We start from the raw sequence: 27,290 nt of genomic DNA, 5'->3' as shown, positions 1-27,290 counted from the left end.
TAAAGTATTTAAATGAACAAATAGATTTTTGTGACAACTACCTGGTTGGGATGAAAAGACACATCTACAGAACAAGGAAGGAGGAAAAAGTGAAAAGTAAAAGAAATAAGAACATGGGCCCTTCACCCCAACAGTCAACAAGAACAACCCATTTGGTTGAGACCCTCCTAGGCTATAGCCTATAGGATAACTTGGGCCCATACATTCCCAAACATTGAATCTTTGATGAAGACTTTGCTTCCTGAATGTGGACCAATTGGGCCCTCTCTCTTTACCTTCCCATACGAGAGGCCGGAGGTACCACTCACATGGGAACCAACCACAATAAACTTCACTCACAAGTCACAAGACAGGTAAACTACTTTTTAAAAAAATAACAGAGCCTATCTTTCAGTATGCACGGCACTATAGCTTATTGTAAGAGACTTGTTTAGAAGGTGGGATGAGCGTGTGAATCACTCATTTTCTTGTTTTTGATTGATTTTGATAGGGTGTAATCTCAAAAAACTCATTCCACTCTCTAAATTTTAATGTCCAAAAGACTATTCTAACCTTAATTTTTTAAAAAAGAAAGAGAGGATATTATAAAAATTGTATTTAGTCAAATTCTCACTCATAATCACTTTTAATTTCATACCGGATATGATCATTGTTCACCCACACTCATTGTCACACCCACCTCACGCTCATCTCACACTGACACTTATTCAATTACGAACTAAATATCCTATTAGGTTTCACATGACTCTATGTATACTAGACAATCAATTGACACTCCACATGATGCATGGATGGATGACTTGAATGTCAATGTTGATCAAAGTTGGGTTGAAACCTACTAAACTTGTATACATTCTAGGATTGCAAATAAATTATATCGAAAGGATGTGCTTTGTAATTTTGTTTTTGTAAGAAGGATGTGTTGTTGGCACTTGAAAAAGTCACATATTTCCATTGGGTGTCTTTTGTAACTATTGAAACAACAAGGGCATCTTTGCTATCAGCATAAAATACAGGGGTGTAATTGTATTACAAACACCCAAACAAAACAAAAGACAAGGAAAAGGACAGCGTATAAAGTCCTCTGCCTCCTCACCCTGTTTTCCCTACACGAGAAAACGAGCCCCGTTCCCGTTCCTCTCCTACCGAACACGCACATCCACCCCCATCACGGTATCTAACATACGCCTCTCCCCTTATCCTGCGCACCCTTTTTAGCCTGCTCTCCCTAACACCTCCATTATAAAATCTAGGGTTTTGGATTTGGGGATCCGCATTGTCAGCCTGCCCTGATTGTGCGGAACGCTAGGATGTGGGGGTTTTTCTGAGAGAGATGTGGGATGCTTCAGGCATTGATGAATCTGCTCTCACTGTGTTCGAGGCCGTTTGGGTATGGTCTGGGTAACAAGTCTCAGTCAATCGTCGGCCATGGTGGCGACAGAGAAGGCAAAGAAGGATTGCTTTGGTATCGCGATACTGGGAAATATGGATGCGGGGATTTCTCCATGGCAGTCGTGCAGGCGAACCAGGTGCTGGAGGACCAATCCCAGATCGAGTCCGGACCATTTGGCACTTTTGTAGGCGTCTATGATGGGCATGGCGGCCCCGACGCAGCTCGCTATGTCTGTGATCACTTGTTTAGGAACTTTCAAGGTCCGTGATTTTGGGTTTTGTCGGTTATTATTGGCTTTTTATATAGGTTTCTATTCTTGTGGTTTTGAATTTGCCACGTTAATGAGCTCACTAAATTGAGACCTGATAGTATTAGCAATAAAATTTCAAGAGAGTTAACTATGAAAAAAAAAATAAAAATTGATGAAGAAATTTGGAAGGTTATGCGTAAGATTTGATCTTTATGGAAAACTTGACGCTTGAAACAGGGTTACCAGATGAAATTTGGTGGTGCTGTTTGGATCTTGTGAACTATGTTGTTCTTGTGCTTTGGTTTGAGCTATTTACTAACTCGGGGAAATCTCATTTGAAATTACAGAACATTTCCTTCGAAAGTTGAACATTTCCTTGAGACTAAATATTGCTCAATGGCTCAAGTGCGGCAGTACGTTATTCAATGCGATTTTTCTTAATAGTGTTCAAATATTAGTTGTTGGTCAGTTTTTTCCTGCCTCTTTTTTTGAGCTAATTTACAATGAAATTTTTGGTTTCAGACTAAGTGAAGGTGATTTAAAATGCTTAGCGTGCAATGCCCTCCATATTCGATGAGCTAAAATGATAGCAAATTTAAGTGTTACAACGGAGAGAGACAGTATTTGAATTATTAGAAAACCATTCCTTTAAGTGTTAAACCTTCCCCAGTTCCTTGATATTGCTAAAGTGAGGTTATATGTTCTTCATTGTGTTATGGTGGTTTCTCTTTTCTTTTCTTATTTTGTCAAAGATTTAGCAAGGGATCAATATCTTTTCTTGCATTCTATGAGCTAATTGGACCGCAATTTTTGTTTGGGGAATGGGGGATGGTTTTGTGAATTTTTTTGAATGCATTGCCTCCATATTCAATGAACTACGACCAATCCAGCTTTTGGTTCTGAACAAAATTGAACTTGAAATTCTTACCAGTTACCAAACAATTCCTTCGAGTTGTGCCTAATCCAGTAACTAGATATTGATGAAATCCATGTTAATCCACGGGGTTAACTTTCCTTTTGTGTCCATCCTGTTGTTAAATATTAGTAAAGGAACTTTTTCTCCCTTGCAACTTATGAGCTAATTGTAACTGCAAGTTTTGATTGGGTATGTGGAGGCTGGAGGGAGGTGATTTGTAATGCTTAGGAAGAAATGCCATTGTGTTTCAAGTTTCAACCGGTGTTAGAAATTAGATTTGGCTTCCATGGGTATTTAATACCCTTCTGCAATTTTACTAGGTGGAGTACTTTGATTTCCTTTTGTTTTGGGTTTTGTTAACTTGAAGGAGCTGTACTTATGTTGGCGTTCTTAGGCTTTGTGATCATGCAGCAATGACGGCAGAGACACAGGGAGTTGTGACTGCTGAAACCATTCAAAGAGCATTTCTTGCAACAGAGGAAGGGTTTACTAGTCTCGTGACAGAGCTATGGAGCACGCGACCCCACATAGCAACTGTTGGGTCCTGCTGTCTAGTCGGTGTGATTTATCAACAGACACTCTTTGTGGCAAACCTTGGAGATTCACGCGTTGTGTTGGGCAAGAAAGTTGGCAACACGGGAGAGATTGCTGCTTTTCAGTTATCTACTGAGCACAATGCAAATGAGGCAGCAGTCAGGAGGGAACTTAAGGAACTACACCCTAATGATACCCAAATAGTTGTCCTCAAGCATGGAGTTTGGAGAGTGAAGGGGATTATCCAGGTTATTTTATTTTCCCTTATTTTAAGCCTATTGTTGGTTGCACAGAGAATTTTTGCTTTGAGTAGTAGTGTTGATGGTTTTGTAAGCTCCAAGATTTCTTTTGGATACAGCATTGCTATAACCTACTGTCAAAACATTTGCAATCACAATAGATATGAAATTTTCCTGGATTACATGATGTATCAAAAGGTGCAAGCATTTAATTCTGTTTTTGAACTGTGCAAACACATTACTCATAGGTGTTGATTGAAAAATGTGTGGTGCATGTAGGTTTTTCTGCTGCTTTATATGTGCACGGGAGGGGGGCAGGCTGGGGGATGACTTGAGTGTCATGCCATAAATTTTTGTGGTTATTGACCACATTCTTCTGTGAATAGTGATACCGTGTCATAAACTTTTTCGTGGTATTTGATGCAGGTTTCTAGATCCATAGGGGACGTCTATATGAAAAGTTCACAGTATAACCGGGAACCAATTAATGCAAAATTCAGACTCCCTGAACCAATGAACATGCCTATCTTGAGTGCCCAGCCAACTATCCTTTCTCATCGACTCCATGCAAATGATTCTTTCCTTATATTCGCATCTGATGGTCTATGGGAGCACTTGAGCAATGAAAAAGCTGTGGATATAGTTCACAGCCATCCGCATGCGGTAAAAATTTGTCCCTATTTCCACTTTTGTAATGGTTACTCCTTTTGCAATCAATCTTCTTTAAAAGTTTTCTTACTATATTTTAAGTGTCAGATGAGTGATGACCAAAACGTTCAATTTCAGATTTGTTGAGATCTTTCTCTTGAGACCTGATCATTTGAATTTATGTTCCTAGACATTACAGAAATCCCCAAAAGGTGGTTTAAGGATATGGTTAAGTGAGCCATTTGACTCAAAACAGCTTTATACGTTAAATGCTGTAGCATGTCGCTTATGCGTGTGCCTATGGCGGGTGCTGAGATTAACACGAATCCTTACCGTAGCACAATGTCTTTTTAATTTACATTGCCTTTGCTTTTCCTTCACTGGTTAAGAGCTCCCACTTTTGAGAAGTTTGGATATATAGTATGATTTCATTTTTTTTTTAATAAGATACAATCAACATTTATTTCTGGTTTGTTTAAATTTTAGATCTTGCCCCTCATGGCATGCCAAGTACTAAGATTTCATCAACGGACACAATATTCAAGAAATCTGCTTAACTTTTACGTTATCAATGTTATTATCGTAATACACTGCTGACAATGTTGTTAGTTTCTTTTGCTCATGATCCTTATATTCACGCAGGGAAGTGCCAAAAGGCTTGTCAAGGCTGCCCTTCATGAAGCAGCTAGGAAGAGAGAGATGCGGTATTCAGATCTAAGAAAGATTGACAAGAAAGTCCGACGCCATTTCCATGATGACATAACTGTTATTGTTTTATTTTTGAATCATGATCTCATATCCAGAGGCATGGTGCAAGACCCTCCTGTCTCCATTCGAAGTGCTCTGGAACACTAATTTTAAGAGAGTTTGGTACATGTTTTTTCTGCTTCCTCCTATTCGGCCAAAAAAATACTTGGAGAAACTTGCCTCCTGTAGAGTGTTATCTCATAATATGCATGGGTAAAAAGCTGAGCCTGACAAAGTGGTTGCCCTGCTTGACTACTAATACTAAGATTGCTTGTTTGTTAATGTTTGAAATTTGTGGAATGTTCATTGTTAGGAAACAATTTTTGTTTCTATAAGAACTTAAGAATTCCTTGTAATATCCTAATATAATTTATTTGTGTTTGATCATGCCATCCCCTGACTTGTTTGTATATATATTTTTTCCCTCTTCATATTTTTCTTCAGGGATGCTAATATGAAAGTTCTGTAAGTAAAGACCAAAATGGTGGTCATCGACCAGACAGTATACTCGACAAGGGAAGTTATCAAGCCTTGAGGTCTTTAAATGGATATCAAAAGGGTTTGAAACACACTTGGATAACAAAACACAAATGACAAAACCAAAAAGAGATGAGAGCTAGAGGAAACTAGTTCAAACTTCAAACAAAAATGAGATCAGACATGGCTTTCTGGGTTGCAAATATCCATCTCTACAAAAACTGCTCTGAGCCCAGTGCATATTCATCATCTACATTAAAAATATACAATAAAGATTTATCAAAGAAAGAAAACAAAAATCAACATATGATATATGAAGGGGATCCTCAGAAAATAAGCTTGTCACTTTCATCACAACGATTATCAGGTCTCAAAGATTCCATGCCATCATCAGAATCCCCAAACAATCCTGTTAGAACTACAAAATCCGTGAGGGCCCAATTCCAATGGATCTAGAGCGGACAAATTGTTGCATGTATATGTGAGCCTCCCAATTTATAAGAAATCCGAGACAACAACAATTCAGTCACCAAAACGAGATACAAAATTCAGTATTTGGCAGAAAGTTATTCACTAAAACCTGTGGAGTCTACGAAGGCCTAGTGACTCAACATTCCTGCACAGAATCTATGCCCCTTATAAATCAAAACATCTGAAGTAAATCCTTGAATAGATCATAGACCCCTTCAAAGAGGCATAACCCAAAACAAGTAAGAGCATAAACACGTCATTTGAATAATCAATTCAACAAAAAAACACCACAGGAAAAAAAAAAAAAAGAGTGACGAGATTGATGAGAAAGAAAGAGGCTATGTCGTCGTCTAAAAATTGTGTTTATATAATGCGACGGTGTTTGCAAGGTTTTCTGGACTTGGATTTAGATGGAGTTCCTGAAAACTCGTTTAGCTACTATTAAAGCCCATTCAGGCCCAAATATCGCCAATGGGTTGGGCCGGGACTGGGCTATGATTAGTATGTGGATTCAATTACTATTCAAAATAGGTTATGGACCATATTTATACGGGGCAAATCTTTAGGTCCCAAAATACAAATTACAAACGTGAAAGGCAGGTGTTCATGCAAGGATAAGAGGTTCCTTCTTTTACTCCATCTTTCATCAAGAAGTATTACCTGTCAGGAATGTCCACAAAAAAGAGGGCTCTTGCTTCTGCTTTTCCCAGCAACAAATGCGTCCAACTGAGGCTCTGGCACTATGGATCATGGAAAGACAGGAATAATCAACAGTCAGTGCGTATATAAGGTATTACTTTAAAGTCATAAGTTGGTTTTATGCTATGCAAATAACCTGTTTGAATTTCAGGGCCAATGCAGAAAATGCAATGCCAATCGAATCAGTGTTAGATATTATATGTCTGCTCATGCAGCATAAACCAAAAGGAGAAAAAAAGAACACAGAAAGGAACAATTGGGCAACTTTTAAAGCCTGTCACAAGGAACAAATCCCAAGAATTCTGAGAAAATTCAGTCTGTTGAATCTAGATAAAAAAAAAATTCATTGCTTAAGCAAAACTAAAGCATAAGAAGCCTAAAGACTCCACAGCTTAGAACAACATAAAAGGGTAATGACTGAAGGCAATATAAAAAGATCATTCAATTCAATAGGGCTTGCTTGATGAATCAAAAAATCCATGTTGTCTCCTGTTACTAAATGTAAATCTTAAGGTGACCACACCTACATGCTGCTTGCTTAAACAAGCGGAACAACAGGGCCTTAAAATGAATTTGAGGTCTCATAGAACAGGGAGCATCTATTATGGAATGCTCTAATTTCTTTTTCATAATATACACAACAAATTTAAATCAAAAGGAAAAAATCTATAGTCAAAAGATGCCAATCTCAAGCATTCGCTCCAAAATGGTATCACCGCAACGTCAACAAAAATTATGAGAATGCAATTGCCCACTAAAGAAAACGGAAAGGGATGAGCACGAAAAAAAGGTCATTAGCAAATTGAGTTTGTCAGGATGCTGTTAATCAATACATCACAAGCAAAACCACGTTCAATTTGTTAATCGTGAGTCCTAGTCAGAATTACTTGCATCTTCCATGTTAGTAGACGACACATACTCAAATAAGTAGGAAAATCAGTCACTGAATGGTTTTAACCCCTAGGAGTAATTTGTATCCATGCATTCCATACTCGGCTAGAATTGGCTCAAAAATGTTCATCTCCCCTCACATAAAGCCCAATCCCCTTTTTCAATCATTGGACCACAAGTGGCACAATGGTTAAAATAGAAAATAATCAAACTCAAAGTAAGGACTTCACCACGTTACTAAAAACTCGACTGCCAAGTTATATCCCTTTCTTTGCCCCCATTGAGGAATAAAACCACCATTTGCAATGGTGAAGGATCAAAACTCAATGTCACTTATCAACGAACAAGTCAGAACTCGACTCTTTTTTTTCCACACAGTTACATGTACAAGCATGAGGGAAATTTTGAATTGATCAAGACTTAATGATTCATACAAGTTAAATCTACAAAACAGGCAATATCTAGAATGACCAGTTCCACTTCAATTCAATCGTGAAACACTAACATGGTCGATAGGACAAAAGTTTCCAAAACCAAACTATTCCACCAACATAATTGAAGAAGAACATCACTTTATATGCATTCAGATTTCAGTCTTTTATTTCAGATCAATTGAGCAGTCGTGATGATTCACAAATTCTAGACTCACTTTAAAAACTAACACGTAAAAAGTAAAAATGTCAGTCTCAACAAAAGGCTCTGACAACCTTGTGTAGCACTTGAAGCAAAACACAAACAATGTGTTTAATGTAAAATTTTTGAAAGAAACTTTTTTGAGAGGTGATTTGAGTACCCATGTCGTCCTCCAGTTATAACAGATTGCTTTAGTTCAACCTGGCAAATATCAGACAACTTTGACAAAATGATCTGCATTTCAAATAGAAGATATTGAAGAACAAATTAAGAGGCAATAGTAAATAAATCCTTCACCTTCTGGCTATTGTTTTTGTTCGGAAATCCAATCCCGCAAATTATCAGTTTTCAAAATGTGAAACATGTATTTTTCAATCCACAATACAAGTTTCTTGAGAAACTCTTCACCGGAAAAAAAAACATTCCTTGAGAAACAAAATACCATAACGTAATTTCAACAATTTGCAGCATTTCAATACGAAGTGCCTTTTTCAATTGATATTGCAGTAATGATTCGGCACAAGGACATTTAGTTTCCTCTAACCACAAGGATCTATGTTTTCCCCCTTTTTCCGGGAATGGAAAAGAAGAAGAAGAGGGAAAATAGTTGAGGGCCATCAAAATTCGGGCATCTGAATTTGAACCTGAACTGAGCATCTAAAAGCCCAATTGTTCAACCAATTAGCCAGCTCTTGTGGTTCAGTAGACACTGGACAATGTCAGTCTATTAGTTTTTCTCCACAATTACTGGAAGCTCAAGCTTCAACTGTTTGAAGTAAAGTATCATGGGCATTTACAAACCTAATGGACTAATTTGTTTCCACAAATCGCAACACCACCCATAAACAAGAAGAAAAGACAATAATCCCCCCTTTTGAAGACAAACACGAAGATAAGATCTCAATAAGAACTGAGTTCTATCCAAATTCATTTGGCAGGGTGATATAGTAAGGGGATCGATACAACTTTCTTCAAATTCATCCACAGTTTCTTCCTGTAAACATGCAAACCTTGCATGAACAAACTGTCCAACACCACATACAGTCTTGAAAGACACTGTGGGGGTAATGATTATGTTCATTCCAAGTCCTTACCAAATTACAGGAATGAAATAATAGAAATTCAAAGCAAACATGATTTGTAGTCATGCTCTATTTAGAGTTATACTATCTCGCCAGGGAATAAAACCACCTAAAATATAATACAAGGGCTGTTGAAACACCTTGAATAACCATTATAATTTACATCAATACCAAACTCTACATGCATCAGTCAATTTCTTCAGTTGGGTTCAATTTGAAGTCATATGAGCAATTACTTGTTTTCTCTTCCATTATCATAGAACAACGACAACGGAGCCACAATAATGTTGCATATTGTGATAACATAACCTTCTCACCAATTATGCCAGTAACCCTCGCAGAACTATATGGAATCAACGAAGCAGCTGCATAATTATAAACTGCGATTCTTCATCTAAACGCATAAAAGCAAAACGCCCAACTCGAATTCAAGCTAAAATCACCGATATAAACACATTATTAATGTTAGGTAGAATTTAGAAATAATTTATGCTTATAAATTTTCTCCGGAAACAAACAGGGCGGAAAATTTAATGAGATACCCTCCATTGGATCTGCTCTTTAATGTCAGTAACCAATCTGGTCTGGAAAGGAAGATCTTCAAAAGCTCCAGATCTGAAATCTCGGGAATGAACGGGTTGTGATCGTTCATCTCGCTCGCTACTCCATCTCCTGCATCCGCAGCCATCCGATCCGATCACCAGCCCAACCTTATCTCATAGAACCATAAAACAGCGAAAGAGGGAAACAAAAAATTGAAAGAGAAACAAAGTAAATCCAGAGTTGGCGCCAACTGAACAGCAAAGAGAGTCGAGAGTGTTATGAATGAGACAGATCAGGAGTTTGTGCGTGAATCTAACACCGTAAGATTGTCCAGAAATGGACGGTCGTGATGGCGTTTGATTCACGCACAAACTAGTGATATGCAGCATCCGACGACGTTCTAATGTCGGCGCAGGCAGGAAAAGGAGTAAAGGAGAGGGGGTGCTAAAGAGGCGTAATGGGTTGTTCTGGGAATCGTCTCTGCCTTTTATATAGAGAGTTTCGGTTGGGTTTTTTGGGAATCCAGGAAAGAAAGATTCCTTTGTTGTGTGGGTAGTATTGGATTGGAATTAGATGGCCGACTTGGAGAACAAGGAAATCCAGTTCAAACAAACCATGTGTATGAGTTGTTGACAAATTATAATAGTATCTGAAAAAACAAACAAATTAATTATTTCAAAATTTCAATTATTGGTTCGATGAATCATAGGGGTAAGTCGGTTTTTCGATTTTTTAACATGAATTTAACTAACCAGTCGGTAGTTATTGTCGCTTTTTTTTTTAACACACCAACACTATGACTACAGGGTTTTTGATTTTTTAACATGAAAATAACCGACCAATCAATCGGTTATTCGCATTAATTCGATCGGGTTCTTTATAAATTTTTTGAAAAAATAACCTACCAATAAATTGATTTGGGGGTTTGATTTTTTTAACACCCTAACTATGGGACTCCTAATGAATTCAAGTGAATGTGAATGGATAAGTCACTCCAAAGCCCTGTAAAGACATGATTCGTTTATAAATTAGCCATGCCTCAAAGTCCAGCCTCTATGCGTGTATTTTGTCGTATATTCCTGATTAATGCAGTCTCATGTGTGTCTTTTATATGAAAATCAGAGGTCAGAGAGCTAATATTTTATTGACTTGTACTTATGAGGATTTGACTTCACGAGAAATTAAGCTAAAAAAAAACATGTGAATTGGCCTATTTCTTGCATGTATCAATTGAAATCTTTTAAATTCAAGCCTTTCAAATGAATAATGTTGAAAAATCATTCTTGTTATACAGAGAACACCAAACCACGATAGCTGGCTAGCTAACTGTGGTCTTTTTATTATTATTCCATCCAACACATACATATATGGCCTGTAAACAAGCTATCAATTACTTGCATATTTCACAATATATACTTACACACCACAGTTTACACACCACAGTTTGATCACAAATTAATGCACAGGGATGCTGTTTTATTCCATACAAGTCTGCACCCATGCACGTATAAATTGGATTTTGCACACATGAGCTCAGCGAGAAGGAGAATCGAACTCGTGACCTCGGACAAAGTAAGATTGGAGAAGTTGGATTTTGATATCTCAAACATCGAACATGGTGTTAGTTTCACCTTTTATCAAACCACAAACCCTGCAAATACCATAAGAAATATATATATGCACATTCACTAACTATGATTATTAGGTTCTATTGGGCTTGTTGTGGACCTGTGGTTGTGAGTCCTTGTTGACGATCCAACCGTCCGAGTGAGATCCGTAGGTTCACCGATAAGACGACGACGGGTCATTGTTGGACAAAAGTCCCACATCGGGTAATAACCCAGCAAAAATCTTGTATATAATAGCAAGCCTTCCTTCCCTCTAATAGGCTTTTTAGGGGGAAGACAATGGGGGCCCATAATTTCTACATAGTATCGGAGCAGGTGTGCACTCGTCCTCGATAAAAAGTCCACTCGTTGGGCCTTGGGCAGATACCCAGCCCATGAGTGCGGGGGGTGTTGGACAAAATGCCCATATTGGGTAATAACCCAGCAAAAATCTTGTATATAATAGCAAGCCCTCCTTCCCTCTAATAGACCTTTTAGGGGGAAGACAATGGGGGCCCAGAATTTCTACAGTCATCGTCACCTTAATATATTTTCCTCCGCCACAGCAGTCGATAGTTTTGCATTAGCTTGCATGGTTTCTAAGACCAATATTGCAAGTTAGATGTGTGAGGTGCAATTTTGCATGTGAGGTATCTAGGGTTTTCTATATATAGGCAAGTTTAATGTTTAAATTCTTGGCCCAAACATATTATATCATCCACTTTGAGACTCGAGTCTGTATATGGATCGTCGTCATTGATTTTTAAACCTATGAAAATGCGTTTATAATGTGAGAAGACTTGTGTTTTGCTTATAAATCATTTGGTTGTGAGATTTTTTTTTTGACACTTAATTTCTACATAGTATCGGAGCAAGTGTGCACTCGTCCTCGATAAAAAGTCCACTCGTTGGGCCTTGGGCAGAGATACCCAGCCCATGAGTGCGGGGGGGGTGTTGGACAAAATGCCCATATTGGGTAATAACCCAACAAAAATCTTGTATATAATAGCAAGCTCTCCTTCCCTCTAATAGACCTTTTAGGGGGAAGACAATGGGGGCCCAGAATTTCTACAGTCATCATCACCTTAATATATTTTCCTCCGCCACAGCAGTCGATAGTTTTGCATTAGCTTGCATGGTTTCTAAGACCAATATTGCAAGTTAGATGTCTGAGGCGCAATTTTGCATGTGAGGTATCTAGGGTTTTCTATATATAGGCAAGTTTAATGTTTAAATTCTTGGCCCAAACACATTATATCATCCACTTTGAGACACGAGTCTGGATATGGATCGTCGTCATTGATTTTTAAACCTATGAAAATGCGTTTATAATGTGAGAAGACTTGTGTTTTGCTTATAAATCATTTGGTTGTGAGATTTTTTTTTTGACACTTAAGTCAACTAGATAAAACTGTTAGCAGTGAGAAAAATGGTGTAGTGGGTGCAGATGAATTTTAGTGTGGCCACCATATGTGAGAGCTGAGAGGAAGTGGGATGGCCACTATAAAGAAAGTAATTATGATTAAAATAGATAATTAAGAAACTTTTCACTGTTGTCGGCCAATATTTAAGAATGACTCGTGGTATATTTTGACATTTTATGGTCCACGACAATTAATTAATGGGTGCATGATACGTGCCAGAAAGATGAATTTTTTTGTCTTTCTTGCAATGATAGTAGATCATAAATTAATTAATCATAATTAGAGACAATTGATGAATTTACATTCATAAATTGTCGTTAGAGGTCTGGTTAATGTTCGTTATTATTATCTTGGTCTAGGCTTATAATGAAAATGTATAGTTAATAATAATTGCTTTCTTGAAAAATAATTTCCAATACATCCTAATGCTTAAGAAAGTTAATCCTATTTGTAAAAGAAAATTCATATTTATTTAGATTTTATTAATTAAATTTGGAAATCCTAATGCTTAAGAAATTTAATCATATTTGTAAAAGAAAAAGTCATATTTATGTAGACTTGATTAATTAAATTACTAGTTCTTTTGGGCTATATTGAGACCCATTGAGAGCCCAATGGAATAAATCAGCCCATTGGGCCAATGTGGTGGGTGTTGCAACACTAAACTGGGCCACAATCAGTTAAAGTAGCCCTGCACAACTGCACTGTTCATTCTCTGAATCGTTTCCTCAATTGGGGACTCGAGAAGAATTGCTTACTCTCTGTTAGGGTTGGCGTTTAAGCTTCGTACATGGATAAGCACAGCAGAGACCGACACGACATCAACGAGGACAACTACAACAGCAGCAACACCCATGACTCTCGCTACGGCGGCAATCGCCGCCCGAGGCGCCCTTCGCGCTTCTCTGATGGCCCCGTGAACCGCTACTCTGGTGACAATTATGATAAGCAGGACTCGTACAACGGACGCGTCCGTAGTCCCGGTGGTTTCCGCAGAGGTGGAGATGGACACCGTCCATTTGACAGTCCGCCTCGTCAGTTCCCTGGCGGAGGAGGATTTAGACCGATGGATGGTGGGCGTGGTGATGATGGAGTGGGAGGTTTTAGGCCAATAGGTGGAGTTGGTGGAGGGTTTGGGCCGAATTATCAAGCTCCTCCGCCCCCTGCCCCACCTTCTCTATCTGGACAGAAGCGAGGGTTTCGCTCTCCTGGTAAGCTTAGTTTGTATTTCCTGTTTGTAACTTCAACGTTTTCATTGTCTGCTTGTGATTTCTTAAGATTTTGATTCTGTGTGTGGAGCTTTACATGGACAAATTAGCTCGCCCACGGTGATTTGCGTTGTGTATGCTAGTTTTCATCCTAAATAGCTTGCTTCTCTCGTGGGGATGGACAATTTTTTGTCATTTTTTTACACTCCGTTGCCCAATAACTATATGTACCTTAGTGGCAAGGGCTTATTGGGGATCTTTTATCTTGTTCTTTGGTGGAGTACATTATGCTATTTCTGAATCAGGTGAGACTTTGGCATCGAACAGAAAATTTTGAGGACGTATTCCTCGATTTAAGCAAGTGCTTTAAGATGTGATCTATTGAGGGTTTAGATTTTGGTTTATGAAATTTTCTGGCATTTTCAGTGATGGAAACTTCGATTAGAAATATCTATGGTAACTGGTAATCATTACATTCTTTACTTGGTTTTAGTTCTGTTTGGATTGAACTTGACTTCTTGCTAATGTAACATTGATTTTGTTATTTTGTTGATGTTTTTATTTAAGTATAGAACTTGTTCACGCTTTATGGAAGTCGATTTGCATTGCGTTCTAAGTCGCGTCTCATTGATTTTTCCATATGCGCTGAAAATTTTAGTTACTTTTCAGATCGTGTGGACGGAGGCTCTTTTGCCAAGCTCTTTGTTGGATCTGTCCCAAGAACAGCGGTTGAAGAAGATGTGAGTCTACTTCAATGATGCCTGATATATCTTATTTATAGTTATAGCGGACCATAACAGCATACATATGTGCTGCACGCTAGATGGCAGATGCAGTTATCCAATTCATCGTCATTTGTCACTTGAAACCTTATAAATGTTGTTCTGCAGGCTAGCAGACCATAACATTTATCATTGAGTAGTAGTTTCCCTGCATGGTAGATGTTGTAATCTAATTCATTCTCATTTATATTTGAACAAGTTCAATAGAATTTTTTTTGAGGTTATTGGCTGCTTCAGTTATCATTATGTTCTATAACCTGCACTGGTCATTTTATTTGTGTTATCATGTTGAATGTTAAGTGCTTAATTTCAGATTCGTCCACTGTTTGAAGAACATGGAAATGTGATGGAGGTTGCTTTAATTAAAGATAAGAGAACAGGACAACAACAAGGTTTGTGCAAATGCTTAGTTCTATGTATTATTATGATTTATATCTGTCTTATTTCAGGTCTTCTGAGTGGCTAAGCGGAGCAACATAAGCTCATATTTCATCTCAGTTTGATTTTGCAACAAGTTTCACGCTTTTTGGTTTTGGTTTTGAGCCTTTTTTATCTCGCTCCTCACAAAAAAGAAGCCAAGAAACGTAAACCTTCAAAACCCAGATTCTATATGGCAGTTGGGAACTTGGAGGCACATATATCTTGTTCTGGTAGTTGTGGCTGCAGCACTGGGGGCATTACCCAGCACGTCATTTGTAATGGGAGTGTCTGTTGCCATAACTGTAGCTTTTTCATCTCAGGATGTTGAAAGTGAAACTGTTGTATGGATAATTACTTTAAAATATTAAAAAGGACTATTGATTTTCAATGGGTATTGAAAATTTTTAGCTTGAGAATTTTTGTGGTTTTCCTTTGTCGGTGAGCATGCGAATGCTTGATTGTGAATGGAATGGAACTGTATGCCAGTATTAAATTGGTAGATTGAGATGGAATGGAGTTGTGGATGTTTACGAGATTGGATGGATTGTGATTGTTGTTTATTTATGCTAAGGCTACCGTGGGAAAGAGAAATTGTTGCTAGTGGAAATGATATATTCTCTCGGCAGCTGTTGGGGTGTAATTTTTTACTATTATTCTAGTTGCGTTGGTCTTGAATAGAATATGAAACTTCTCCATTGCTGGATCCAAGCTGCTGGATCACTGTATATTGAGTCCCGTAGCTGGCTCATTTGATGTTGAACTTGGAGTGATGGTTGTGGACTGGTGATAATATATTAACTCTAGGCAGTGTGTTCTACGTCTATCTATGTGTTTCAGGGATTCATGGTCTTTTAAGTCCATGTTTTCTTCCAGGCTTAGTCATGGGAAGTTTACGAGTACCCTGGTTATATTTGCACGATCTTGGTGGGGATGGCCTGACTTTTTCATTGAATGATTATGCTTTTAGGCCACTTTCATGGTTTGCAATTCTATTTTATGCTTGGGAGGTGATTGCGGCATTGCCTAGGTTTGGTTGTGCTAGCGCTGTGGTTTGGTTCCGTAAACAACTTACCCGTTATCTTTGCATAAATATTCCGTTGTGCAAGAATGGGGACTTCATATGTGAAAGGAGTCGGTACTATTTACTCAGGTCTTGCCGGCTTGTTAGTCATTTGTTGGATGTGCATTCTTCTCTAATTTTTATTTATCTTTAATGTGCTTTTTCTGAAGCCCACTGTCTAACCTATGGAAATATGAATGGCGTTAAGATTCTCTGCCAAAGTTGGGCCTTGAGCATCTTCACACCGTCTAGTGGGATCGTTCTGGATTTATTCTTTGCTATGCGAGCTATGTTCCTTGGTTAATGAATTGAATTGTGAATTATTTTTTTGCTAAACATATACTATGTTTTTATATGATGCTGACGTGGGATATCAAACAGCTTTTGTTTTTGGCCATTATGCTAGCTACTTTTCCATACCTTAAAATATTTAGTCATGGCAATCTCTGTTATGGTTGATACTGAACAGTACGAGTAAAAGTTGATGCGCTTGAGTTGCATCTGTGAATGCAAGCAGAATCTCTGGAATTATTGGTACTCAGGTGTTGTGAATGGTTTCACAGGTTTTGTGGTGATTTTAATGATTCAATGGTGTCATACCCATTATGATAGCTTACATAGACACCTGTTTTTTTTATAGGGGAAATGCGTACTGATGTTCTTTGTGCTGGCCCATTGGCTGTATTTTGTTGAGATCAGTATTTATGATGGAGGCATTTTGTGTTTTCCGTTGCCCGTGATATATTACGGATAGTGTAAGAATGTAGAAATGAGCGCAGTTGGAACCTTCAATTGCATAACTAGTAGTGAGTTAACATAAGGTATATGGCTTTCTAATTTTGCCCTTGTTTGATTGCCGTTAGCTACTTGATATATGTCCTTGGCCCCTTCCGGAATGGATCATCCATCTCAACATTTTATTGACTGTTCTAGCTTTTTTCACAATTTGGATGTGCAGCTACTGAGAACGAATTAAGTGGTATACCTTTCAAGTACAATTTGATGTGCTTCGTGCGCTATGGTCTAAATGTTCATTTCTATAGGCAGTTGTTCAAAATTTGGGAAAAGTATGGGGATCGGCATAGCAAAGTCTTTTATACTTATTTTGTCATGCTTTCGACGAGTTTATGAAGATGCAGAAGTCCGAATCCTTTCTTTTTCCCCCACTTTGTGTTATTCAGAAGCTTGGTTTTTGCATTTTTTGTGTTTGACGGTTTTTTGGTTTACCAGTGTCTTGCTTATATAAACAGCTTGGCAATGTCGCTGAAACGGATCTTTTCCTTGATCTCTGTGTGTGTGTATGGTTAGGTTACCTGCTTTCAATAACATCCCCCGTAGACTTAAGAGAGTCTACAGAGGAGAGTTCATCCATACTTTTAGAAACTGTTATTGCTTATCATTCATGGACTTGATTAGAGGTTGTGTGGTGTACTTTAGTTCAATGCCTTCTGCTTGTATTCTGTCTGCTCGTGCTTCATTTAAATGATATGGGTCGTCTAATGGAGTCAGGTGAACAACCCTTTTGCTTATGCAGGCTGTTGTTTTGTTAAATATGCAACTACTGACGAAGCTGATAGGGCCATAAGAGCTTTGCATAATCAACATACTCTCCCTGGGGTGAGTTTTGTTACTGGTTCTCGCTTCTTATCACATAGGCAACTGCAATAGTTTCACATGTTATTTGTATTTCCCAGGGAGTGGGTCCCATCCAAGTTAGATTCGCTGATGGGGAGCGAGAGCGCCTAGGTAATTCTCTCGATGAATTCTTATCATTCTGAGTTAAATTGGATATTTGGTTGTTTGCCATGTTAAACTATCATGAAACCGCAGGTTTTTTTTCTTTCATTCTTGTACATGCAACTTTGGCTTGTCAATAACCCTTGTGGTGTGTGTCAACTAAAAAATAACCCTTTTGGGTTTTAGAGTGTTTGGATATTCCTAAAGAGACCAAACTTTGACCTTCGCAGAAAATTTTTTTGCCATTATGAATGGATATGATTCACTTGTTTTGAGGCCTTTGGAGTAAATGAAGGTGTTTCCTAAATAGTCTTAAATATGTATGTGGGCCATCAGTTTTCTTTGGGTACTTGGAGGTGTGTAGTTGATAGGGAGAAGTTAATTTATTGGAGTGAATGGTGCCAAAGTTAATTTATTGGAGCGAATGCTGCTATAGTTATGAGAATTAACCAAGGTCACCACTTCTGAGGTTTTGATGGACTAGGTGTTAGGATGGCAATGAGCTTGTGACTTTTCAATCCTGTCTCCATAATCTTACTGCCTGGGTAATTCTACCTTTTTTTCTTCTTTATATTGTTGTCCTTTGTCTTAAACTGTGAGCTGCTGACATTTCCAGTGCTGCTTTTTGGTCTTGTCTATGTTAGCCGGACCATACTTTACTACTTGACTTTAAGGCTCGAGTTATAAGAAACTACTAAGGTAGATTCCGTTGACACTTGACACCAAATTGTTGCTTATTTGGTTGCCAATGACTGGTACAGTTGTATGTCAGGAACCCAGTCAATCGAGAGTTTATTGTAAACTAGCCAACCCCACTAATGATAAAATAGCAAAGGGGTAGGTAACCCCACTAATGATAAAATAGCAAATGAGCCATGACACCTCCTTCAAATGACGACATTCAGCGAATTTCATTATACAGCGTATTTGGGTATGCAACATTACAAATGCTGTGTTGAAGGAAGGATGCCGTTCTTGGAAGGATAGACTTAAGCTTTTTTGGGGAAGGAATTATGTGTGTTTATTTTTGGGTAATGTGCTACTGTTTGAACTTTGTAATACTGCTTCTTCCATTGTAGGTGCAGTTGAGTACAAGTTATTTGTGGGGTCATTGAACATACAAGCCACGGAAAAGGAAGTTGGAGAGGTACATTATGTTCTAGTTTTTCTCTCTCTATTTGGTGTGGCCCAGATTTTCTTCAATTCTTTCACATTTTAATCCTGAAGATGTTACACTTTTGCTCGTTTGATATATATATATATTATATCTATTTTTTTTCTCTATTATATATATGTATATATATATCTTTTCCCCCTAATAGGGAGAAGATATTTCTCATACATCCACACCATTTGTTTGTACTTGGCATAATGCGTGTAGTACTCTTTGTTTTTATTCAATGCTTCTGTTTGGAGGCCACTAAGTTGAATAATTTGTGATTGATGTTTTCTTTGTCAGATTTTTGCGCCATATGGCCTTGTTGAAGATGTTTACCTCATGCGTGATGAAATGAAAAAGAGCCGTGGTGTGTACTCATCCTATTTAATCTTGTGAAAATGTATCTTGCGTATATCCGCAATGGAATATCAGAGAAAGTCATTTTGCCTTCGCTTTCATTACTTTGTTATCATTTCATGTAATGATGTTAATTTCGGTTGACTAGATCAGATGCGTTATTGTATAGTTGTAATATTTCCTTTACACAGTGTGTTATCAAGGAAAGCTTGTCTTTTCTTTTTGTATATGGACCTTGATATTTTCTGTATTTTTCCATCTTGCTTGGATATTGATGCCTTGTGTTCCCAAACCTTATGTGTTTGTTCGATATGTATTTTTGAAGGGTGCGGATTTGTTAAATACTCTAGTAGAGATATGGCATCGGCTGCTATACATGGTCTTAACGGTGTCTATACGATGAGGGTAAGTGCTTTTGTTACTAAGTAATGCTTACTTCTTTTGTTGATTGCCTTGTCAAAGCCCGTTGATTGGCTAATTGTTATCTTCCCAGGGTTGTGCTCAACCGTTAATCGTGCGATTTGCTGATCCTAAGAGGCCTAGGCCTGGAGACTCGAGGGAATCAAGGTTGTGTGTTTGTCAATAAACATTATTTTTCTTATTGTTTGATTGGAAGTTCACCTTAATTTAGACAGGTTTTTTTTTTCTTTTGAATTGTCGAGTGGTCAGTTTTAAATTGTAAAACATATGACAATGTGACATCTTTTGGGGCATCATTCTAATGTTACTGATGAATGAAGTATTTTGTATTTTGCTCTGAAACTGCCACTGCCTCTAATTTACTTTGTTTTCTCAGGGGTGGTCCTGCTTTTGGAGACCCAGGTTTTGGTCCTCGATTTCAACCACCTGGAGCCAGGTACAGTCTTCTGTTGAAGCTGATGGTTTTTTGCTCCCATGTCTTTTAATTCTATTTCCGTTGATTTGACGGTGAACTTTAGCAGACCACCACCCAACTATGAGCAAATGGGCGATCGGATCCAGCCCAGTGCTTGGTTTCCAATGAGTCCACAGAATTTGGGACCATCCTCCAGTCCTGGTGTTCGTGGATTTGGGAGTCAACTGCCGTCTAGGTCTGGAGATTTAACAATGCCTTCAAATCAGGTAAGAAAATTTTGTTGGTTCTTGAATCTGTAACTCTTTGCTTTATAATTTCTAGAACGATCTGTCTCGTTGAAATACATCATATGCACATTTTTCAGTAACGTCTTTATCCTCTTATTTCCTGCAACCTGGTATTATTGATGCTTTATTATGAGCGTTCAAATACAACTTTTAGGCTTTCTGATTTCTGCTCTCTTTGTTCTGTTTTACGAAATAACATTTGAACTTGCTAATTAACTGTTATTTGAATAGAAATTTAGTTTTGATTTGGTTGAAATTTTGTTTAACCTTTGAACTTGCTAACTGTTATTTGAATTGAAATTTGCATGATGTTTTGTTGAATTTTTCCATAAATGTTTAGTTTCATGGTTTTTTTTTTTTTTTGCCGTTTTATCTATAAATTTTATGTCGCATGCAAATTTCATTTTTCCTATCTGATGTGATTTCACTTTTGGATTTCCTAATTTAATATTTTGCAAATCTTAGGGTGGTCCCATGGGTAGCCTTCATGGCCCGTCAGATGCCTCCCTCCCAGGACTCAATGCTGTTCCATCTTCTACCCCTTCACAACAGGTATGGAAGACTTCAAACTACTTATTCATTCATGTTGTTTCTTGGTTCTCCTAGAAACTGTATTGATCTGATGCTATCAGCCTTTGCCGCAGTTCCCACCTGTTAACCAGCAAATATCACCATTAGATAAGCCTCTTCAATCACCTCAAAATTTGCCACCTCCCCATCAATTACATCCTCATGGTCCATCTTACCCGCATATGCAATCTCACCATGTTGGGCAGATGCAAATTCCTTTCGCTACTGGTCAAGCTCCTTTCAGTCAGGCATTGCTAGGTTCAAGTGCACCGTTGTCTACGTCTCAACCTCAGGTCCAGCACAGTGCCTCATCTGCCACAGCCCTGCAACCCCCCTTGAATGTCAACTCACAGGCCCATCCTGTGTCTACTGGAACAAGTCAGCAGAAGTTACCTTCTCCTGTCCTGCAACAAATGCCTCAGTCTCTTCAGCAATCTCCTTATCCATTGGCTCAAATGCTGTCACAGCAGACACAAACTCTGCAAGCGAGCTTTCAATCATCTCAACAGGCATTTTCTCAGTTGCAACAACAGTTGCAGATGATGCAACCATCAAATCAGAGTGTAACATTACCACAGAATTCTCAGGTTACCAAACAACAGGTATTGCAAATACTGGAGGTATTTAAGGTTTGATGTGCCTGCACACTAGTGAAGGACTAAAGTGAACTGGTGGCATGCCACCTTGTGGATTTTTTTTTGTGTGGGGCCAGCATCCGGTACCATTGTACTGGATTGTCCAACCTTTAATATCTGCATGTCTCAAGTGTTTTTGTCACCTTTCACTGGGTGGCAAATATACTTTTGTCAGTATCCTACCATCCCATGAAATGTCATTCCTTTAGGTGGTTGCATTTCGAAAATATCTACCTATTTATTTTCTCTTTGTGCTTCATCACTTCCTTTGCTCCTTTGCTACCTTCTTCTTTTTTTTTTTTCCCTGTTATCATTAATGATGTGCCTATTGTGAGGTTTTGACAGCATTTGCTAATAATGTTTCTCTCAGTCTCATTGGGCTGAGATTGGACAGCAGATGGGTGTTAACTCTTCTGCTGCAACACCTGCTGGGAATTTACCTTCATCTACATCTTCTGTTCCTCCCGTACCTGCTATAACTCAAACAGTAGCTCCTGTGAAATGTAATTGGACCGAGCATACATCCCCTGATGGATTTAAGTACTACCATAATACTGTAACTGGAGAAAGTCAGGTGAGAAATCGATAATTTCCTTGCTCTGATTTTGGGTTGTTTTATCTTTTAGCTTATGCATTGATTGTCTTGCTGTGATTGACAGTGGGAGAAACCAGAGGAATTGACATTATTTGAACAACAGCTCCATCAAAAACCATCTTTTCAACAGCCTCAGGGCCAATCACAACCTCAAGTTCTGCCCACCCCGCAAGTGCCACAAACACAACAGGTGCAGTTTCAAGCTCAGATGCAACCGCAGTTCCATCACCTTCAGCAGTTGCAACAGCTTTCCTTTTCTTCAGCGGTTAGTGTTCTTCAATCTTCACTATGTCTCCTGCTTTTTGGCCCTCTTTTGAGCAGCAGTTTCTTTGCAGCCTTCTTAAAATTTACATTCATTTAATTTCTGTTGCTAACTCCATAATCTATAAATCTTAAATCCAGTACCCAACACCTGGAGTTAGAGGTCAACAAAATGTTCAGGTATTTGTTATTTTTCTGAACAAATTTTGTACGCGGTATCTACATCCTAGGAGCATGTAATGCATGCTGTTTAACATGTCCAATTTTTTGTTACTTAATGAGAAAAATGTGAAAATTTTCTTGTCTTTTGTTCCTGTTTTACCTAGAAGAACATGTGCATACTTCTTTTTTTCTTTCTTCATATATTCAAATTATTGTAATACATGGGCAGATGAGCATGGATAATCAAGCACTATATGATTAAATAACTATGCCCTCTGGTAATGGAGTGGCCACTCTTTGGTTAATCTAGCTTGGTTAAATTCAACCACCATCACCAAACCCACAACCACAAGGCTCCCCACCCCTCTTCTTGGAGGTTAACTTTCCCTTAAAAAGATAATAAGAGCGACAAATTCAGTTTCATAATATATTAATATCATGTTTATATGTCGTGTTTGGCTGCTTCATTTTCAGTGGACTTTTTGTCTTGGTCTTATGCTTCATTTGAGAATGTAGTTTGGTTGTCCGTAACTGTCATTTTATTGGGAAAATTGAAGCTTATTGTTTGCCGTCTTATAGCCATGCCTTTTTTTTCTATGCTGAAAGGAACATAGATGTTTTTCTTTTTTGTCTGTATGCAATTACATGTCTTTCCCGAGCAGCTAGGGGTTTAGTTTTTCTAGTTATGGTGCAAAGCCTTCCATTGACATAGTTTGAACTTGCAGGAACATGGATATGCACAATTACCTTTGGCAGCTAGTTCTGTCAATGATGCAAATCGCTCCCAACAGGTATATCGTGTTGCACCTTTGACGTGCTTGGATCCCTTTCAACAAGCATAATTCATATGGTTAATTTCTGCACCAGGGGCTTCAGTCGGGGCAGGAGTGGATGTGGAAGAATAAGCCGACAGGTCAGTCATATGGTCGAGGAAATTGGCAATTTCTTTTGGAAAATTTAAAAATCTGGATGGGCTTTTGCATGTGTAGGGCTGCGGGCGTATTGTTGTGATGTATAGGGAAGGGAATATGTATTCTTCTTTTCTCATCTGTTTTTATTCTTCGCTGCTGATAATGTTTGATATGATTGTTAATCCAGGTACTTGAAGAGTGTGCTGCCAAGTTCCAACAAGAGCCAGTGCTTTGAGAATCCCAATGGTGATAATTGATAGCTGGCATAGGCCAAAGGCCCATGACAGGCCAACAAGAAAGGTTTCGAGCTTAACTCGCAAATGTCGGATGTACCAGAAAATGGAGCCTTATTTTTATTCAGAGTTACTATGGAGCTGAAAGAGTTAATTTGCCCATGTATTATTAGTTTGTTTTAGAATAAGGTGGTGATTTTGTGTAGCATGAAGTACTTCGGTACTGTCTAACGTGAAGCAACCAGCCCTCCTATCTTGCTTTCAGGCTTCAGCTCATCATTAATTTTTTTCCCCGGTAACCGAGTATTACTAAGCAGGCCCACCAATTCCAATTTCCAAACCAGGGTCTGTCTAGGCACGTATAAATCTATCATAGGTTGGTTGAGTCGAGATTCAATGCAAATTATTTGGGAATAATGGCGTCTAAGCTATCAGTATTGTGCGGTTCTTTACGTCTAAATTTGATGAGAGAATCAGCTATTGTATTAAATTTGGAGAGATAACCAGTTATACGTCTAAATTTGAAGAGAGAATCAGCTATTGTATTAAATTTGGAGAGATAACCAGTTAGATTAGGCTGTTGTCAAGTGGTTCATCATCATTAATTATTGTGAAAATATGATCTTAAGTGCTAGATAAATGCTTCTTACTACGCAAATCGGAGATCTACCCATGTTAATAAATAGGCAGCAGTAACATTTTCATGGGCCCTAACATGAATAATGTTTATTTAAACCTACGAGGAGGAGGACGTTAATTAACAGTCCGACAGTCCCTGCGAATCTCCCCACTATTACCAGTTAAAACACCAAGACTTCCCATCCTCAGCATAGAGTTCTTGAAGTCCTCAAAGAATGCAGACAAGTCCTCTGCATACATTTGAACCAAATTGCGTGTCTGATCATCATCAGTGACCAAGGCCTGGTCGGATGGAAGCAATCCCTCACCAGAGAGTAAGTTGACAAAGTACTGGTTGTCAAATGTAGCTGGAGTCACCAAGTCGAGTTGTGCCAGTGATTGGCTGCTGTCAGGCTCAGAGCACAGCTGCTGCAGTGACTGAATGAAGTCCAAGTTAATCTCCGCCCCACCGCCACTGCCACTGCCACCACCTCCCAATCGAGAGCTAAAAACCGCGCATCGAGCTTTTCCCATGGTGTGTGCACCTGCATGACAAACTCGTCCTCAAATGTGGACATTGCACACAAACTTATCGAGATTAATTAGGGATTACCTGAGAGAGCCACAACATCAGTGAGTGAAAGGCCTACGTTCTGAAACTTGGTCAAAAGTATTGGTACGGTAGAGTTGGGCGCAGGGATGTTATTAGTTGCTGCTGCCTTGTTAGCACTCAAGCTGTCTCTTCTTCCCATCTGCACTTCCCAACCTGGACCTCCTGACTGCAAATCAGTAAATGAAAGGCTAATTATTATAATTAATTCACAAGACAAGGTACTAAAAATGGTAGAAAATTAATAATACCAGAACAACAGAGTCTCTGGCAACAACTGCAAGAATATCAGCGCAAGAGACGGTTTCAGGACAAACTGATTCCATGTCAGATTTGATTGCATCAATCACCTCAAACCCTCTTAAGGAATTTAAGTTTGGTGGTGCAGTTTTTTCTCCAACGAAGTTGCCACTGTCATCTAACAACACCGAAGCATCACAACCCTGCAATCACTCAAACACGTTGTTAATGTTACATATATATATATATATATATCCAAACTCAATAATTAACAAGTATAGGACTTTACATTAACAAAGCAGTCATGGAAATGAAGGCGAAGAAGTGAAGCGGCCATTCTGGGTTCCTCTGTGACTGCCTTTTCGACCCATGAAAAGATTATGTCCTCTGCCTCTGGACAGCTAGTCTGGTAAATATTGAACTGTAAAACTACACCGCCAACTATGTCATCAACACAATCTTCTTTCAGGGTGCTCGTGCTGCTGTTGACAGCAAATGCTACAATTGCAAGCTTGAGAATAAGAAACAACAAGGCCAAGCAAAGACCCATCTTCAACTAGTTTGAGATTCAATTGAAGTATACAATACAACAAATTGCTCACACAAATATTTATAAATACACAGAGAGGCGGAGAGGAACTTGTTGTGCTGATGTTATATTGTACTAAAAAAGAGTAAAAGTGGTTCAAGTGAAGACAGTTTCAAACCTTAGAAGAGGTCAAGCTCAAGCATACATCATTTTTAACCTAATCTCATGTGCCTTTTCAGGTCTCTGAGAGAGCTAGAGGAGACAGTAGCCATCTCAAAGTTAGTGGAATTCTCCAGTTAAGGAAAGGAAAACCCTCCAACAACTCCTCTGTTTTTGATGTATAAGGCAACCTGCCAGATCCAGAAGGGTGGTTGAGATTACATTGAAAAACAGTCGTGCATTGCAATTGCATTGTGGGTGTGGCATCCATAGACGAAAGCTTGAGTGACACAATTATATAATTTGTGGACTTAATTTCAATACTAGTGTATTTACAGAGTACTAAAAGAGGGACAAAATACTTGCATTTTCGATTAAGTCGGTCACTCGAGATGCACGTGACTGAGTGTGAATGGGCCATTTATAACCAACTTCCATAATGAAAAGCTCGGTCCTGAACCCCTCGCGTATTCAAGATATGGGCCCTACAAAGTAATGAAGTTGGCCCACTTAAGTCCGGGCTTGTGAATGCTGAATAGTGAAGCTGGTCCATTGGAGTCCGAGCTTGTAAATGCGGAGTAATGAAGTTGGCTCAGTTAAGTTCGGGTTTGTGAATGCAGGGCAATGAAGTTCCGGGCCCGTTCAGTCACATGCAGTTAGGGTTACGGCCAGTCTCTCTCATATATTCTATCATAACATATTGTTTGATGCTTTTATATATTTATATATATTGGGAAATTCTCCAAGGCAAAACCCCTGAATCCGTGCACTACACCCTCGAAAGGACCCTCGAAAGTCTACACATGACATTATTAGGATAAGTCGTTGGGATTTTATTAGGGAGTGTGTCCCCAAATTGTTTGAGAGAAATTTCAAACCTAGTACCCCATGAGTTTACATGAAATTTCAAGAACCAACTTTGTCAATTTCCTGGGTTATATTTGATGCATAGTTAACGCAAATACTTACTTTTCCACGCGTAGTCCAAGGGCTCGAAGCAAGTACTCCTTTGGTTAATCACAAATACTTGAGGGTTTAGGCTTGTTATTTTCCTTGTATATCTAATTCCAATCTTTATAAAAGGACTCTAACCCATTTTGATATTATAAATTAATGTTTGTGTAACTTGCGTTTGGTGCAGGGTACATACATGCCACACATACTTACAACTACAAATAGATTGTGGATGCGAAAAAATTCAAATGGGTTTCGAAGACTTTATATACATTAGGATTAGTTACATTTGGGTTTAGAGTATACAATACATCAAGTGAGTTGGGCTCAAATCTCACCCTCTTTCTTCCACTTCTAACATTCTTCTTCTTATAAAAATAAATTATAACATGTTATCGGAGAATAGATTCGATC

The 27,290-nt window shown here is 38.5% G+C and overlaps 4 protein-coding genes and 2 non-coding genes across 8 annotated transcripts; 2 read left to right on the top strand and 4 right to left on the bottom strand.

The window, feature by feature from the left end:
* The first annotated feature begins 1,052 nt into the window (after positions 1-1,052).
* On the top strand, positions 1,053-5,119 carry LOC119998661 (probable protein phosphatase 2C 42). 2 transcript variants are annotated; one of them, XM_038846010.1, is made up of 4 exons: positions 1,053-1,653; positions 2,971-3,341; positions 3,759-3,995; positions 4,623-5,119. In XM_038846010.1, exons 1-4 carry the CDS (start codon positions 1,341-1,343, stop codon positions 4,833-4,835), a joined length of 1,134 nt encoding a protein of 377 aa, XP_038701938.1. In that variant the 5' UTR covers positions 1,053-1,340; the 3' UTR covers positions 4,836-5,119. The 2 variants fall into 2 exon arrangements, with proteins under 2 accessions (XP_038701938.1, XP_038701946.1); XM_038846018.1 differs by having other exon boundaries at positions 1,516-1,653; positions 2,954-3,341.
* A 259-nt stretch (positions 5,120-5,378) lies between these two features.
* Positions 5,379-5,458, bottom strand: LOC120004449. Its single transcript, XR_005469539.1, has one exon. It is a non-coding gene; the product is annotated as a small nucleolar RNA snoR118 (small nucleolar RNA).
* Positions 5,459-5,526: 68 nt separating this feature from the next.
* Positions 5,527-5,599, bottom strand: LOC120004391. The gene has a single exon (XR_005469521.1). It is a non-coding gene; the product is annotated as a small nucleolar RNA R66 (small nucleolar RNA).
* Positions 5,600-8,136: 2,537 nt separating this feature from the next.
* Positions 8,137-9,988, bottom strand: LOC119998667. The gene is made up of 2 exons (XM_038846031.1): positions 8,771-9,988; positions 8,137-8,275 (listed from the first exon to the last, which is right to left on the bottom strand). The coding sequence occupies exons 1-2, from the start codon at positions 8,977-8,979 to the stop codon at positions 8,203-8,205; spliced, it is 282 nt and encodes a 93-aa protein (XP_038701959.1). The 5' UTR covers positions 8,980-9,988; the 3' UTR covers positions 8,137-8,202.
* A 3,264-nt stretch (positions 9,989-13,252) lies between these two features.
* Positions 13,253-24,049, top strand: LOC119998688 (flowering time control protein FCA-like). 2 transcript variants are annotated; one of them, XM_038846061.1, is made up of 19 exons: positions 13,253-13,765; positions 14,432-14,502; positions 14,858-14,936; positions 17,559-17,641; positions 17,719-17,770; positions 18,841-18,908; positions 19,221-19,287; positions 19,603-19,682; positions 19,771-19,844; positions 20,074-20,133; positions 20,219-20,378; positions 20,865-20,951; positions 21,032-21,571; positions 21,975-22,178; positions 22,264-22,464; positions 22,602-22,640; positions 23,348-23,413; positions 23,490-23,535; positions 23,721-24,049. In XM_038846061.1, exons 1-19 carry the CDS (start codon positions 13,345-13,347, stop codon positions 23,726-23,728), a joined length of 2,406 nt encoding a protein of 801 aa, XP_038701989.1. In that variant the 5' UTR covers positions 13,253-13,344; the 3' UTR covers positions 23,729-24,049. The 2 variants fall into 2 exon arrangements, with proteins under 2 accessions (XP_038701989.1, XP_038701997.1); XM_038846069.1 differs by having other exon boundaries at positions 13,254-13,765; positions 21,044-21,571.
* A 408-nt stretch (positions 24,050-24,457) lies between these two features.
* Positions 24,458-26,485, bottom strand: LOC120004080 (peroxidase 40). The gene is made up of 4 exons (XM_038853318.1): positions 25,524-26,485; positions 25,246-25,437; positions 24,998-25,163; positions 24,458-24,929 (listed from the first exon to the last, which is right to left on the bottom strand). The coding sequence occupies exons 1-4, from the start codon at positions 25,782-25,784 to the stop codon at positions 24,520-24,522; spliced, it is 1,029 nt and encodes a 342-aa protein (XP_038709246.1). The 5' UTR covers positions 25,785-26,485; the 3' UTR covers positions 24,458-24,519.
* Positions 26,486-27,290: the final 805 nt, after the last annotated feature.

This window comes from Tripterygium wilfordii, chromosome 1, assembly GCF_013401445.1.
Source record: "Tripterygium wilfordii isolate XIE 37 chromosome 1, ASM1340144v1, whole genome shotgun sequence".
NCBI lineage: Eukaryota > Viridiplantae > Streptophyta > Magnoliopsida > Celastrales > Celastraceae > Tripterygium > Tripterygium wilfordii.
This window is presented reverse-complemented; position numbering and strand designations above follow the sequence as displayed.